This window comes from Centropristis striata, chromosome 12 (assembly GCF_030273125.1).
Source record: "Centropristis striata isolate RG_2023a ecotype Rhode Island chromosome 12, C.striata_1.0, whole genome shotgun sequence".
In the NCBI taxonomy this organism is placed as follows: Eukaryota; Metazoa; Chordata; class Actinopteri; order Perciformes; family Serranidae; genus Centropristis; species Centropristis striata.
Window position 1 is genome coordinate 9,344,247 of NC_081528.1, and position 16,717 is coordinate 9,360,963.

General features: G+C 38.4%; 1 protein-coding gene across 3 annotated transcripts in view; it reads left to right on the top strand.

The window, feature by feature from the left end:
• htr4 (5-hydroxytryptamine receptor 4) overlaps positions 1-16,717 on the top strand; it is a 135,490-nt gene that overhangs the window by 110,025 nt on the left and 8,748 nt on the right. For all 3 annotated transcript variants that reach the window (XM_059346373.1, XM_059346374.1, XM_059346375.1), the window contains one exon: positions 26-226. In XM_059346373.1, coding sequence (XP_059202356.1) covers positions 26-226 — 201 coding nt within the window. The remainder of the gene's footprint in view (positions 1-25; positions 227-16,717) is intronic.

Genomic DNA, 16,717 nt, shown 5'->3' on the forward strand with positions numbered 1-16,717 from the left:
CCTCTCATTCTTTCACCTCCATCAGGAAAATTAAGACCAACTACTTCATCGTGTCCCTGGCGTTCGCTGACCTGCTGGTGTCGGTGCTGGTGATGCCGTTCGGTGCCATCGAGCTGGTCCACCAGCACTGGATCTACGGCGAGACCTTCTGCCTGGTCCGGACCTCGCTGGACGTCCTGCTGACCACCGCGTCCATACTGCACCTGTGCTGCATCGCCCTGGACAGGTGAGGCTTCTTATGGCCGGTGTTTGTGTCTTTTGTTTTGGCGTTAAATAAACCTGCACCAAATTGCATTTACAATACATAACAAACAACTTTTCCACAATAGCCTCAAAATAGGTGGATCATAAAACACTGATTTGGTGTTTTAAACACAGACAGAAGAAAATATGTGTATAAAAATGCTCAGTAATGTCCAAGACAGGAACTAAAGATGGTGAAAGAGCATTACGTTTGGTAAAATAAATAAAAAAAACTGCTATCAAAAACACCTGTTGCCAGTTTTAGTATTAGATATATTGTCTTTGTGTTCAGTTGAATGTAGGTCACAAAGAATTTGTAAATCATTGCATTGGGTTTTATTGTATTTTTCACAGTGTTCTTACTTTTTATTGCAGTATAGCACTTTTAGTTTTTGTTAGATTTTAATTAAAAAAAAATCTATGATATAAAATCTGTTCCCTGTAGATTTCACAGTAAGTTCTAATCAGTACGTTTACAGGACACTTGAAAAAAACAAATTGTTGCCTTAATCCGACTATAACTGGACAACTAGAGTGAATGTAAACGTGTTAGTCCGACTAATGTAGCAGTTCTCCAACTCCAATTAAGACACCCAGATAAAGCGATTGGAAACAGTAGCCAGTCGCAGTAGCTGGTCGCATTTGCCAGTTGCAGTAGCTGCTCAGTAGCGACGGCACAAAGTGAAGAACTGAGGTCAACCAGAAAGACCATATCAACCCGCTGAAACGCCACATATCACAATCCAGTGTTAAGGAGTACAACACATTCCCGTCAGTTATTCGATTTTCTCAGTTGCGTGTAAACTGGTTAAAGGACAGAAGTCCCATTAGACGCCAAAATCGATTTTTAAGCTTAGCCCGACTAAACTGTGCATGTAAACACACTTGAGTATTCTGCTCTACAGAACCACCACACTGACATTAAATACTGTTCATCATAAGCATTACATCACACAGCTGTGAGGCCTTCACATGCCAGGGGAACTCTTTGTGTGTGACATAGTGTTGTCACTATGGGTTTAGAGGTGATGTAGTGACTGAATCATATTTACTGTGTAGTTGTGTTGATGAGTTATTCCAGATTAAAGGAATCAACAGTACATCAGTGTTTACAGTGTCAGGTCACACAGTTCACACAAACCATACATTTATTCCCTGTTGTTGTCTTGTAAATAGTTGTGGTTGTATATAAAAGTCGCAGATAAACTCCATCATCATTTAACTTTCTGAAAACAAACTCTTTAAAAAGTTTTATTAATAGAACACTATAATGTACAGGAAAAAAAAAGCCTAATCTTACCACCACAAGCGGTGGGTCCAGAGCTGAACCATCAGTCAGTGAATCTGTTATAAGGGTGAGCAGGAGCAGAGTGATGCTATCTGATTGACAGCTTGATATTAACTCGAGGGAGAGGTCTTCCAGACCAATGGCACAGACTGTGTGAGGATGCAGACGGGATAAATTCTTTTTTATTGCCTCTGCAGCCAGTTTGATGGTTATTTCTACACAGAGGACAAAAAAATTGGCATTTACAGCACCTGAAATTCATTACAGCAGCAGAAACAAACACAAAGCTGCAAGAAAGCACTCTGAAGTTATTCATCCAGCCTCCCCCAAGTCCATACTGTTATTTTTCAGTGTAAATGATGCTTATTGAGGATTCTGGTTTGTGATTGATAGCAGGGTAGCCTGCTAACTCTCACCCTATTACTATTTACTAGAGAGAGTTCTGCTCCTTAGCTCTGACTTTGCTTACAGATGCAAACGTAAAATGTCCCTTTCTGAGAGTGTGTACAGCCTTCTTGTCAAGATTATTTTTCATTTAATACTGTTGGAATCTGTGGTGTGTTGAAGGTGAAGGTGTCAGACAGGGTAAGCCATATCATGCAGGCAGCTGGATTACACCTCACCTCAACCAGACAATGCCGAAATTGAAACTGTTGTGAAAAGTTACCGTCTTTGCACTGCTTCCTCGGTTTTCCAAACTGATTTATGTTCAGTGATTTTTCAAACATGCTGCAATATTGTAAGCCCGAGGAAAAGAAGGGACTGAATGATGCTGAAAATACTTTATCTCTCTGCATGCACAGCAAGCCTCTGCAGATGATCTACATATCTAGTCTTCAACCAGCCCAAAAGAACACGTCACCCCGCTGCTCATATCAGCAATCTGGAGATTAACTGCCGTGCATTAGCCTGTGGTCCTCTCCAACACTCAACCTCTATCAGAAAAGATTTACTACAACTAATATTCTGATTCTTGCAGTTTATAACTTGTGTGATGCAGGTAACAGACTTGAGGAATGCAGTGACGACCTCTATTACCTCTTGCATGTTAAGTAATGCTGCAGGTTGAATACAGAATACAAATCTAATGGACATGAACAAACACAAGAGACATTTCCAAATGAGACGAAGCAAAGATGCAAAGCTCAGCAACAGTGAGGGAGGAAATTGTTTCTTCATTCAATTATGTGTCCGGAGGAGCTTTGTGCTCTTCTATACATCCAGCTGCCTCCGCATCCTGGAACAGCACCACTTCCATTACCAATCCACAGTGAGCCAATCACCCCTCATTACCCCCATGTTCCCCCTGTCCCCGCTGAATATCACATCCCCTGTGGACTGAATCTTCCTCCTCCACTTATTTTAATTACATCCTTCTTTTGTTGTTAATTTTGCCCTTTTTCTCACAAACAATAATGCTCTTGCCAATATCTTACTGTTTGCATCAATAAAGAAAGGAAAATACAATCCCCCTGCAATGATATTGAGTGTATTTTCAATCCAGTCAATCCAGATTTGTATTATCTCTGTCTTCTAGAGATTCTATTCTACTCCAGTTTTAGCACACTTTTATTGCTGGGCTTTTATGTGTTTTATTTTATATTTTATTCATATTTAAGTCATAGTCTATTCTGTTTCCAGTCCTCTTATCTCATAATTTTAGCATATTGTTTTCACTGTTAACTGTAAGTTTCAGCAATCATAAAGTTCCTATTGAGCAATACATAGCCAAGTATTATAAGCTTATTAAAACCTATATTTAAGTATTTTTAAAACACATTTTGTTTAACAATTAAAAATGCATAATATAACATAATTACATTATTTCTACTGTACACAGTTTCTGTACTGATGAATAGTTATTTCCTAAAATAAAAGACACTCAATGAAAATATAAAATAAATAAATGAAAGGTACCTTTTTTCAGAGTTATGAAGCTTTTCCATCGATGCATGAATGGATTCATGAATTTACCTAATGAGCACGGGCACAGGGGCCACTCCACAAAATAGATGAAATGATCATGAAGAGATGCAAAATGAACACAAAGAAACATCAAACAGCTACAGAGAGACACATAACCACCCTAAATACATGCAAATGACTGCAGAGTGACATAAAACGGTCAAAAAAGACACACAATGAACTTAATGAGTCACACAACGACAACAATTAGATGAAAAACAGACACAAGTGATCACAAAGAAACACAAAAAAGCTACACAGAGATCCAAAACAACCACAAAGAGACACAAAATGAACAGGAAATTGCCTCCAAAAACTGCAAAACAGCAACAAAAAGAGCCAATCCCATCACAAAGTCTGTATCTTGTTCCTTTAACCCATTTAAGCTGGGAAAGCATTAACACATTTCTACCATTAAAACCGGGGCAGCTCTTGCGTTATTCTACCATTAAAGCTGGAAAAGCAGATACGTCATTTTGTAGTATTTGTAGTTTTTTCCACCTATTTTCGGTCTCTTGGCCAATGAAATGCATCAGAATACATGTGGGAGTGTCGCAATACAACATGGGACTTTTCCAGAACTGATATCATAGCGGGAGACGACTATAGCGGAGGGAGCTCAGATATAACAGCTATAAGCTCTCAAATACTTTTTGAATTTCATTTCTATCTGCTACAGAGAGAATGTATATGTAGAAGCGTTGACACTTTTGTTGAATTTCCAGAAAAACTTCAGGTTTTAGGGGGTTATTTTAAAATCGCTCAGAGGTTTTCCAGGCATTTTTCCCAGGCGTTTTAGGCCTAAATGGGTTAAAGGCCACATATTCTGATGAAGGGGGTCATAGGATTTCCGACGAAAACTCGTGCTGCTTAATTTGTATGTCATCCTTCAACGGAAAGTGATTCGGCTTAATAAAACACTGATTTCAACTGACACATGACAAATATTAATCGTTTTTTTTGCTTTGTCACTGGTCAAATTTTTGTGAGTACCTACGAATTCCAGTGCATAACTTTTGGTAGGAAATCAAACAAGCCCTCATGAGGACAGCCTGGTGTCTTAGAGGTGGTCGGGCCTTTTGTCTGTTTGTGCTCATAATCCACTCATGACTAGATGTGAGATAATATGTGCTAATTTCTAATTACAACGTTGGTCTTTTAATGTGATGATTAATGGAAAGTGCTCTCGAGCCATAATAAAATTGCAATTACTGTAAGAACAGGTTTAGTTAAGGAGACCAACGCCAGCTGCATCATGGATTCAGTGAGTAGCTTGTAAACCGTCAAGCTGTAATTGCAGCTGCTCAGGCCATGTGAGGATCTCATCATGTTGGTGGTTGTATTAAAAGCAACAGACTGACAGACGGACAGAGAGCATGAAAGTCTGTCGTGATGTAAAACTGCAGGATGAGACCAAGAATTAATGAAACTGTCAGTCAGATGTAGCACAATGCATAGAGAGTCTGGAGTCCCATATGAAAGGAAAGCCCAGATTAACTGTTTCTCTCAGTGTGTGGATATACTCTATGTGTATGTGTTCTATTTGATATTTTAATCATCTCACAAACACATACAAACCCCCACATTCTGCAGAACAACAGAAACAAAGACAGTAAAGATTAAAACAATTCTTGGCAGATTTAACACTGGATCCTTCTTCATTGCCATAACTTTGAACCATAATTTCTTCTTCTCTGTTTACAAGTTCATCTGCCACAGTGAGATAAATGCTATCAGGTTGACACACAAACAAAGGATTATGGATTCAGAGTTCAATAAAAAAAAAAACCTTGTTTTCATGCAAAGCCATTTCCAGCCATATTTAACCAAGGAGCTGTCATACACTGTTTGTTATTGAGCTTAATATGACTCCCTTGCACTTTAAGAGCGATGCAATTAAAACATTGTTTTATAAGCCAGAGTGAAGTTTCACCAACCAGAGGGGAGGGCCGACCTCTGCCACATAACCTTCACTTCTGCTCAAAGCTTCTCTGTGCTGCAGTACACCAACGGGACATGAGAACACCTTTAAAAGAAGAAAAGTGGAATTTTACCCTTGAAGGACTTCTGCAACTTCAGCAAGTTCCAGAAGACTGCTAATTGATTTTCATACTGAACAAGAATTAATGGAATGGAAATGAACCAATGGGTGCCTGTGGGAAAAACACATCCAAAATCCAAAACTGTCAAGCATGAGTTAAAAGAGTCAGCAAATATGTAAAGTATCAATGATTTATTGGTGAAAAAACATGATCCTTCAACAGTGTTCAAAGAGGCCGAACCTCCCAGGCTGCTCATCTTTTTATGGCTCAGGTTAACAACATGGAGTCTGCCAGTCCTAGAGGACAGCAGGGGAAAATAAGGGTTTACGTACAGGAATGGTAAATGGAGTGCACTTATATAGCGCTTTTATCCAAAGTGCTTTACACTACATACTACGCTCATTCACCCGTTCACACACACATTCATACTGGTGGCCGAGGCTACCAGGGCACACTGGTGCCACCTGCCACCATTGGGAATTCATTCACACACCTATGAACGCAGCATCGGAAGCAATTTGGGGTTCGGTATCTTGCTCAAGGATACTTGTAGTCGACATGTAGGCTGCCATGGTTGGGGATCGAACCACCAACTATCCAATCACTGGACAAACGCTCTACCAACTGAGCCAGAGCCGCCAGAATGACCATGTATTGAGGGTTGACTGGTAGCTGTAGAGGTGTCAGTTAACCTCCTGGGCACTGCTAAAGTGTCTTTGAGGAAGGCACCAATCTCCTAATATCTAGACGATGGTACATGATTCTGTTTTCCATTTGTAGTCGGTCTGTTGTTCAAGTAGTATTGACCACTCCATTTGAGCAGGGCTTTGGTCACATGCATGTAAACATTAATAAAAGGGGCTTGAAATCAGACTGTAAGCAATGAACGGTAAGTCATGAGTCTTGATCTGGCTCTCCGCTACCATTTTATAGATATCTGCTGGTGACAGAAACCCAGAAATATCGGCAGTTGCCCTGAAGACTTAATCACCATCAGACGTTAGTTGATGGGTTCAGAGATTGCTGAATCACCAATCGCTCGGGGTGCTGAGCTGCAGTGACCCATCATCCTGACATCTCTCTTACTCAGGCTCTGTGAGGCAGCTCTGCCAGGGCATAGCATGCCAATTAGAGTAACTGAGGTGCTCCATAGGAACAAAAAGGGTGCCCTGGGTTAGGGCACCTTGACCATACAGGAAGGGGAACAGACTTGCCCCGGACTAGCGAGATTGGGGCCAGTGACATCCATGAAAAGGTGAAAACAGTTTTGTGTCAGTAGCTGCATACTTTCTCTTTAACTCTATAAAGTCTTGGGCTATTTTGTCCATTTTTGAATCCTTTTCATCTTGCCTGTACACCACTTAAAAAATGTTTAAATGCCATGTTGGTATATTTTTTGCCAGCACAACCCCACCTATATGACCTAATAATAATACATTTTTTTATTCTGACTTACTGGATCAACATTTTGAACCAAAAAGAAACAAAGAAAAACCAACATAAAATGTGAATTTGAATCTTTTTTTTTTTTTTACTTTTTAAAACATGATCATGCTAAATAAAAAAATTTAAATGTTGCAAATGTGAACAAAGGTTGCAAATTTAACATATAAGAGGGTTACATCCAGTTCTATAATTTTATACTAAATGTATTTGAGCTTGTCTCCTGTTTTACTTGGTATATCATCATCAAACTGAAACTGGCCTCATGGAGTTTACAGCCAGAACTTTAGAGGTAAATTTACAGTAGGGCTCCACGCTGCTTTGTTCTCTAGTCTGGATGTGATGAAGAAGTCATGCTTTGGCGCTTTTGGAGACTCAGGAGGGTTAAACAATAATAAGGCTGTGGCAATATTACTTACTAAATATAAATATAATTTAGTTTATGTCAATTAAAAGCAGTAAACACGAATAAACACATAAAAACAGTTACAAAAGCCTTCAGCAGCAGAAACATTGGCTGCAGAGGTCAGCAGAAACCGTTGATTAACAGTTATACCGCAGCAGTTTTCTGCTGTTAGCTCCTGAGCAGCTCTACCAGAAAAAAGACTGGCTGCTGAAAATTAAACTGCGACATGAGAAATATTCAAAAGAGCAAAGCAATAGAGAAAAATATAGAGAACGAAAATGGATAAAAGAGGAAAAGAGAAAGTTATACACAAACAGTTTAAAAAAACGAAATTGAAAATTGAAAAGTTTTACACTACAAACTAGGGTTCTTTGGTCAGAGTTAAAAGGTTTGCAATACTGATGGTTTTAACCATTTCTTTGTGTGTTTCCTGGATTTTCTTTTTAGAAAAAAGTTGAAGCTGCTCAAGTGTGTAGCCTCCATCAGCATTCATGAAACCTTTATGAAGGTGTTGGTGTTCCAGGGCTCCACTGTTGTTGGAATCTGCAAATGCATTTCTCCTGAACGACCAACATGAAGGATTTTTGAAGAAACATTTTTTGGGCTCCTCATTTCTAGTATTTCTTGTGTCAGCAGTGTCTGAAGTTACTGACAGCTTTGGGGCTTTGTAGACAACTAAAAGTTTGAAGAAACTCCCTTCAACTTTCAAGATGCCTTCAATTGTTGACCTTGTGGGGAAGCAGGGTAAAGGTATGGAAAAGAGAATCTTCTCCCTCCTTTTCTTTCTACCCTCAAGATGCCCATGAGCAAGGCAATGATCACTGCTTAGATCAGTGAAACACCTTCAGCGTCCAACTGATCAGCTCCCTGCAGGAATGTTGGAAAGAGTTTTCATCTTCGGCAGAATGCAGCTTTAAACAGCAAAGTCCAGTTTACCTTTCTTGGCCAAGGTAAGATTAAATAGTTGAGATGGAAGGGGAATGAGAAATGTAGGTTTCAGTCATGGTATGAAATGCCTTTCATGGTCACATGGTGCAGGTAGAGCTGTAGTTCAAAGCTTCGGCCTCAAGGAAGCTTCTGGCATTTTTTTTACGTGCAGAGCTCTAAAGAAAACTTCAACACAAAAAGCAGCACATGCAAAAACATAAACACAACAAGCATTAAAATATATGCAACAAAAATAACATTGATATGGATTTTAACAGGGCTGGTTGTTACCTTTTATGTCACAGTTTGACTTTCTGTGTCTCTGACTGGCTTTGAAGACAGGTTTTATGTAGAAGAAGCACTTTGTGTGGATTATGAAGGAATAGATGTTGTGTAAGTGTTGCTGAAGCACGAAGGAGCACTCCTGGCTGCTTCACCAATTTTTTATGATCTGCCCCTCTGGGGGAAAAAAGTTGCAATGGAAAACTTGAAAATCTGAGATGTGTTTGATGATCTCTGGATATGTTTTATCCAGGGAGGGGTTAAGAGCTTGTGGGTTTGTTGAACCACGTCTGAAACTTTCTCCTCTCCCTCTGACACTGGAATTGGGGGCTCTGTATCCAAACATTTTAGCAAAGAGAAAACATGAAAAAAAACTTTGGAGAAAGATTAGACAGGTGTTAAAACATCTCCTTGAAGCTTTCTTTTTCATTCTTCACCCTAATACTGTCACTTTTCATGAGTAGAGACTGACAGTGGGCACTTATCCCCAAATTTGCATGAATAATGGCAAACTTTTCTACGATAGTGGGTTTTTCTACAGAATGTAGAAAAACATTTTCACGTGACTCTGCTCTTGCGTCAATGCATAATTATTACATTCAATTTCAGTTACCTCCAATGAGTAAGTGTGACAGAAACAGAAACATACTGCGAGTATTGTTCTTTACACCAGCAAATCAATATTGTATTCATTATGAGAGATTAATCTGCTTCTTCAGAAACGATCAATAATACGACTAAGAGGATAATCAGATCTGGTGGGGAATGTGCTGCACTGATTTATGGCACATTAAAAGAAGGAACAGCTCTGAAGCCAAAAGTTTTCAGGGCTTCTGGTGACAACAGAGTGAAAGACTGATGGAAAAAACTCTTCCATCATGTTTATGCTCTTCAAGGAAGAGGAGAGGGAGGTAAGAGCTGATGTCATTCGTAGCTTCCAGCATCCTAAATAAAATAGATTTTTATAAGAAAAGAGCAAAACAAGAAAATAACAGAGCAGGAAAGAAAGCAACACATTTTCCCCGGTGTACTGTTATTATGAATCTCTAAAAGGAAGCATCTGTTGCCTGCATGACTGGAAGAGAACGAGCATAAACACAGAAGGAAACAATGAGAAACCTTTGAATACATAATATAAAAGAATTTAGAGGAAAGTACAAACACAAAAATGACAAACATTTTGAGCACATTTCCATTTTATTTATTTTTTAGTGCTGTCAAATACTGTAACTGCATTCAATATGTAGAAAATGTTTTCTGACCCAAAAGCGAATGCTCTGTCGAGCTGTTGACGGAGTGTTTCAGAAACAACGTGGTGTAAACAAGAATGGGGGGAAAACTGTCCACCGTATCACATTGGGACACACAGGGTTTGTCATCCCGTCCGCTGTATGTATGTGTGGCTCACCCCCGCCTCCGGTCATAGGGACACACAGACCTGCAGCTCTTTGTAGATCCATGACACAGACAGAAATCAGAGGAGAGACGGAGGTACTGAAGTACTACAATCACTCTGCTCTGTGATGTCCCAAACACAGGCAGAGGACAGGGTCTTAAAGACACAGCCACACAGTAGGAGGAGAAAAAGCCTAGTTATAATGACAATAACCACAGCTAAGTTTCATTAAATGTAGCACAGAGCCAAAATACACAATATCAGGACCCTGAAACTGCACTGTAAAAAGTAAAAGAACGTATATGTGGCAGCAAATGTTTCCAGACACTAACCATCAAATAACAGCAAACATCCATAAAATATTTTACAGGTAATTTCTTTAAAAGTACAGATAATATACAGATAGAAAAAATAATAATAAATAAAATAAATATTTATATTCATTTTTTTTTACTTTTTACATATATTTAATATGTAAGTGTTTAGCAACTTTTGCTAACATACTTTTTACTTTTTTTTGTTTTTTATGATTTCTTTATACATTTTTTTAACATTGAATTTTAAGTTTTACTGTAAGAAAACAGAAAATTGCCTTAATTTTACATTCATCGTAGGAGTAGAAAACGCCTAGTTATTATGAAAATAACCACAGCTAAGTTTCATTTTCCATTCAACAACATTAAGCAATTAAATAATACTGTAACAAAAAAACCCCAATACTTTCCCTTTAATAATTTCCCCTCATTATTTAATGATTTAATGATCAATTTAATGGTTACTACTTGTAATATAAGAAATCTACCTTTTTTATGGTGTTTGCCATAATGCAAATAACTAATAAATAATTAATGAAAATAACCACAGCTAAGTTTCATTTAAATGTTCCAGACAGTGGGGCACAGAGCCAGTATACACAATACCAAGACCCTGAAACTTGCACTGTTAAAAAAAAGTAAAAATTAAAAGAATATGTGGCAGCAAAAGTTTCCAGACACTAACCATCAAATAACAGTAAACATCCATAAAATATTTTACAGATAATTTAATAATGACAATATACATTTTTTTTTAACCTGGAATTAAATGTTTTACTGTACTGCCTTAATTTTACATTCATTAACATGATGTCTATTTTTCATATTTTTGCATAGAAATTAAGCTATAAACCATTCAACAACATTAAGCAATTAAATAATACTGTAACAAAAAAAAACAATAACTCCCCATTATATTAATTTAATGATCTAATGATCCATTTAATGGTTACTACTTGTAATATAAGAAATCTACCTTTTTTATGGCCATCATTCATATTATTATGTATATCTGAGCTTTCCCTGTGAGACATGTCAACATGTTTTCTGCTGTGAGAAAGCCTTATTAACTTTTCCTCCTCTGAGTTTTGAGGCTTTCTTCTGAACAGACCTTGAAGCAGGTCAGAGGTCACGGTGGCTGCTGAAGCCAACAAGAAAATAAAAACAAGCTGAAAGCAGAGGAAAAGAGGCAGCTTGACACGTCACTTGATGCTCACAGTGCGCAGGAAAAGAAACATCTGTTGCCTCCGGTGTCTTTCGACTTTCAGAACTTGGCTGACAGACAACACAGGCCTGTGTGTGTGACGGAGAAAGAGAAAGAAAAGAGAGGGATGCCGAGAGAAAAGGAAGGGGAAACTGAGAAGAAAACAGTGAGAGAACATAGGAAATAAGTGAACAGCTGCAGGATAAAGCTTCTCTTTCACCCACTGTCGGCTGAAGATGCTGAAAGGAGCTGAATGGAAGTGAATGAAGACTAAAAATACCAGAAGTGCCACAAGGAGGATGCTCCAACACAAAGGCATTCAGTGAAGAGGCTAACATACACAGAAAACAACACCGGAAGACTGGGAGAGCGACAGAAAGTGACTTTAAGAAAGGACAATAGGTAGATAGAGAAATAAAGAGCTAGATATACAAAGAATTGAAATGTATTTGCGTGTTCTCATATTTGGGATCATTCTACTTGATTACAGATGTTGATATTAATGACTTTTCGTGTCAAACCAAACAACTTTTTGAGTGAATAATGTTTTGTTTGTTGTGTGATGGATGCTGCTTTTAGCACTGCGTCGGAAGAAAAAGAACATATTAAACACACTAGAGCAACCCTTTGCAAAATATCAAGGACTAGAACATGTTTACATGATTAAATGTTTATTAACCCTCTAGAGTCCATGAAAGCACCGGAACATTACTTCTTCATGATGTGACGACATAAAAATGAAGCAACATTGAGCCTTCAGCAATCAGCAACCGGAGATAATGTCAAATTTATTTAGTATAAAAATATAGAACTAGAGATTATCCTCATTTTACCTGTTTTATGTTATATTTGCAACCTTTATTCATATTTGCAACATTTAAAATTCTGTGTATTGAAATATCATTTTCAAGATCAGATTTTATGTTTTCCTTTGTTTCTTTTGTGTTCAACATTTTTATCAAGTAAGTCAAAGTTAAATGTTAATTATCAGGACATATAGGCGAGGTAACGCTGAAAAAACTGATACCAACATGGCATGGTGAAGATTTTTTAACAGATTTTTTAAAGGACATAATAGCTCAAGATTTCAGAGGGTTAAAAAACAGTTTATTTTTCTTATACTACCAATCACTGCTGCACCTGATTGACTCCTCTGCCTGAGACTCTTCATTGCAGCTCCATAATTCCCAAATGTTCAAGTTTATATTGGCCGTCGGTTTTGGTAATTTGATTGCAATTTCAGAGCTAAAAAAAATTCAGACAATCTCAGCTAATTTGTTTGTGATTTTGGGTAATCTTGCATTGCACCGTGCATCATATGATCATATGATCTTTATGAGCAGATTAAGTTGCCTTGTTTTCCAGGATGTTTAGATGTTCTTTTGCCCCCTGAACACTTCAAGGATCATTAAGAGTATTGAGTGAGAGATACATACTTGTACCCTGGAGCTTTATACTGCTGTGACATTACTGTCTAATAAAGACTTGTGTTAACAAAGTAAGAGATGAGTGCTGCAAATAGAAAAAGAAGGACAGAGAAGAAGGAGATGATAGTCAATAGGGAATAGGATGAAATTACTGTAGTTATGTGAAGGACTCAGAGTCAAACGCCTCACAAAAAGCTGCATAGAGAGACAAAAAAAGAAACGGAGCAAGGATGGGCTCAGTGACTAAGTCTCAACAGAATGAAAACAGTGAAGCAGACTGATTTAGTATTGCTTTTTTCTTATTTATGTCACTTTTCTGCATAAAACTGAGCCACCTCATGTGTCATTGTTATAACAACAACATGCCAAGATTAATTACATCCCTCTGACAGAAAGGGAGCATATGCTGATGACTGACAGGAGAGGACAGCACTGTTTACTCACTGTAATTAAGTATCTGACATGTGTCACTAAAGATCACATTTGACCCAGTTTCTTGAGGCCAAAACCTTCATTCTTAATGCTAAACACCAAGAACAGCAGCGGCGACAGCTTTGTGTCCCAGCTTGTAATTAATTACATTTGAATGAATCCCCCAGGTGGATCGAATCAGTTTGATTAGCTGACTGAAGAAACAAAAACAACACGATTTTGATGTTGTAGGTGATCTACTGTGGTACAAGCTACTCTCTAATGTGTGAAACAATCCAAGCGTCCAGGAAAGAGTCACTGTAAGTGACTTCTTATAACAGCAGGGTTATATTTTACCTTTAACTCAACTGTCACATCCTGATTCCATTAGTAAACCGTCATGTTCCTCATTTGTTTCACTCACCTGTTAATGGAGCACAGGATTCGTTCAGGCATTCATGCATTAACTCATTTGAATCAGCTGTTTTATTTATGCTTTGATTATGGCTCACGAAAGTACAAAATGGTACCAGGGCAAACCTATTGTGCCTATCTAAATATTTAAATAATCTTACACACATTTTAAAATTTCATTATGTGAGCTGTCAGACAAAAGTGTGTGAATGGTGGTGTGTCGTCCGTGAACATTCTGTCGACTTTGAACTAATCTTTTATATGACTGGGGAGTAATGAGTAGTCTCAGTGAGTGATTCGTTCAGGAAACAGAAATGATTAGTTCGCGACTCGACTATGCGTCCACAAGTTTAAGTCTCCTGTTCATTTGTCATGTGACAGCTGTAGAGGCTCAGCCAGCCACAGGTCTGTGGGCTGAGCAGCAGAAAGGAGTCACCCGTTCGCATCTCATAATAGATCATCGGGTTTGTGTCTTTCATTCATTTGTTACGTGACACGAAACTCAGCCACAGGGCTGTGGGCACCACACTAGTTAAAATTAATGAAATTAATTTAAAAGATTAGTTCAATTTACTGTCCGAGAATCAGTGACCCGAGTTAGTAAACTCGAACTCTCACCACATATAGCGAAGGGCAACATTTCCCTCTGCAGAAAATTCAACAATCTGCAAAGTTTTAAAATAATGTAAATGGAGTACTTACGAACATCAAGTTCATTTTAATTATAGGTGTAAATAGGCGACATCCCAAAAAGAATGCACAATGGAAATGCAACACTAAACACTAAATTAGTGCAAAGTAATGAGACAGCATCAGAAAAATCTTTATAAGTTTCCTGACTTTCAGTATGTTTAAATGTATGTTAGCACTTGCCCTGTACCAGTTCCATTTTGTACAAATGGTGTAAAGTAAATGTATTGTATTAAGCACTTACTACAAAAACGATAATTCCATACAATAGTAGCAACATACTGCCTTTAATGTATTTATTATTTAATCTAACTAATTTGTTTATGAGATTAATGTGACGCTGTTCACATTTGTACCAAGTTGCTTTTTTAAAAAAAATATATGTTTTAAAGTCAGTGTGGATTTCAAAACTTTCAAAATGTGCAGTAAGACGTATTTGAACCTTTTTGTCATGTCTGAGGTGAAGACAAATGTCAAATGTCCCGCAGCTGCATGAGAGCGTGGAAAACAACAACAAACTTTGGGTTTGGCTGTTCTCAGAAACCAGCTTCCATATAAATAATGTCTGAATAAAAATGTCAGAAATAAACAGAGAGAAATGTTTTGTAGATCCAAAGGAAACAGGGACCATTTAAAGTGCTCATGGTCAGGACAGGCTGCCACTCAAGCGTGCTGCGTCTGCTTCTAATCTTCCCCAGGTTAATGTGTGTGTGAGTGTGTGTGTGTGTGTGTCTTTGTGCATTTATGCATACTATTGCTTCTTTGTATGTATTTTAGCTGTGTGTGTGCATGCTGTGCTTTTGTACATGTGTGTGTTTGTGTGTATTTGTATTTCGACAATGTAAGAATTCATACTTGTGTTGGAGGCACTGTGGGGTTCTGTCACTCAGACCTCCACATCCACACTTAAAGAATCCATTTGCAACCTTTCAGCGCGTCTATTTTGGCAATTCAAATAGAAAAAGGCCCTCTTGACCTTTTTTAATGCCACGGCACATGCAGACCACACACAGTATACACAGCCACTCCAAATTACTGATGGCTGTGAAATGCCACGCACCACAAGTAGGTAATGAGGTAGGACCGTAGCAGGGGAGGCTGCAAAATATCAACAGTGACTGACGATAGGGATGAAGTGGATTAGCTGTAATACTGCTGCTGCAGAGCAGTGTTCAGTCAGCCCTCTGAGGATAAGCAAAGGTTATACAAACTAGAAAATCCAGCTGCTGAGGAGAGGGGGAGTTTGGGATTCAAATGCTACTGTAATATTCATCATTATATAGTCTAATTATAAGTATCAATTTAAAGTATACGGATACCATTATTAATTTTGTGCATTATTTGGCTTGTTTGTGTCCACCTGAGTTGAATGTTCACTAACCTTTCAGCTGTGGTTTGGCCTGTAGTCCTCCTCTGTCTGAAAAAATCTGTTTTAGTGTCTCTTTAACACTCCCTCCTGAAATAAAGTCCACCCTGCTCCGAATGGTCAGTGGTTCTTGGTCTTTTGCATAAGCCCTCTTGCCAGTTCTGCACCATCATTGCAGCTGGGGAAATGACTGTAGTGACCACTATTTACCTATTGGATATTTGTGACATTAGTTTAAAGGCAATATTTCTGAATACGGGTTGTGCTTATGTTTCCATGAATTGAGCATGTTGATAGTTACACAGTACTTGTATAGCACCAAGACCAATCTCACTTTTTTACAATATGGGACCCTCAAATATTCACACAAAGTTTTTGCAACAAACTTGATGCAGCTCTGCACCCACAAGCAGACAAAAAACAATCACAAACACACTGAAGCATGACATGGATGCACACACATTTGGTGGCACACCTGTAACATGCACACACACGCACACACACACACACACACACACACACACACACACACACACACACACACTCGCTTGGTTGACTTCATCTGCTTCCTATCACACTGGAACAGGTCTGAGCGCTCAGTGCCCACACACACACACACAAACACAAACACACACACAGTCATCGACCAGGGCAGGTAAAATTGCAGATGTAGAGGATTTGTTACAGTTAGCAATGCAGCATCTGTCATTTAAGCTTTTAGTAAGGATTAATACCTGCCCCTCTCTCTCTCTCTCTCTCTCTCTCTCTCTCTCTCTCTCTCCCATATTCTATTTATTATCCTCCCTTCCTTCCTCTATTCCCCTCTTCCTGCCCTCCTTTTCTACTTCTTTCTCCTGGTTTCCCATTGCTCCCTTTTCCTATTGTGTTCTTTATTCCTT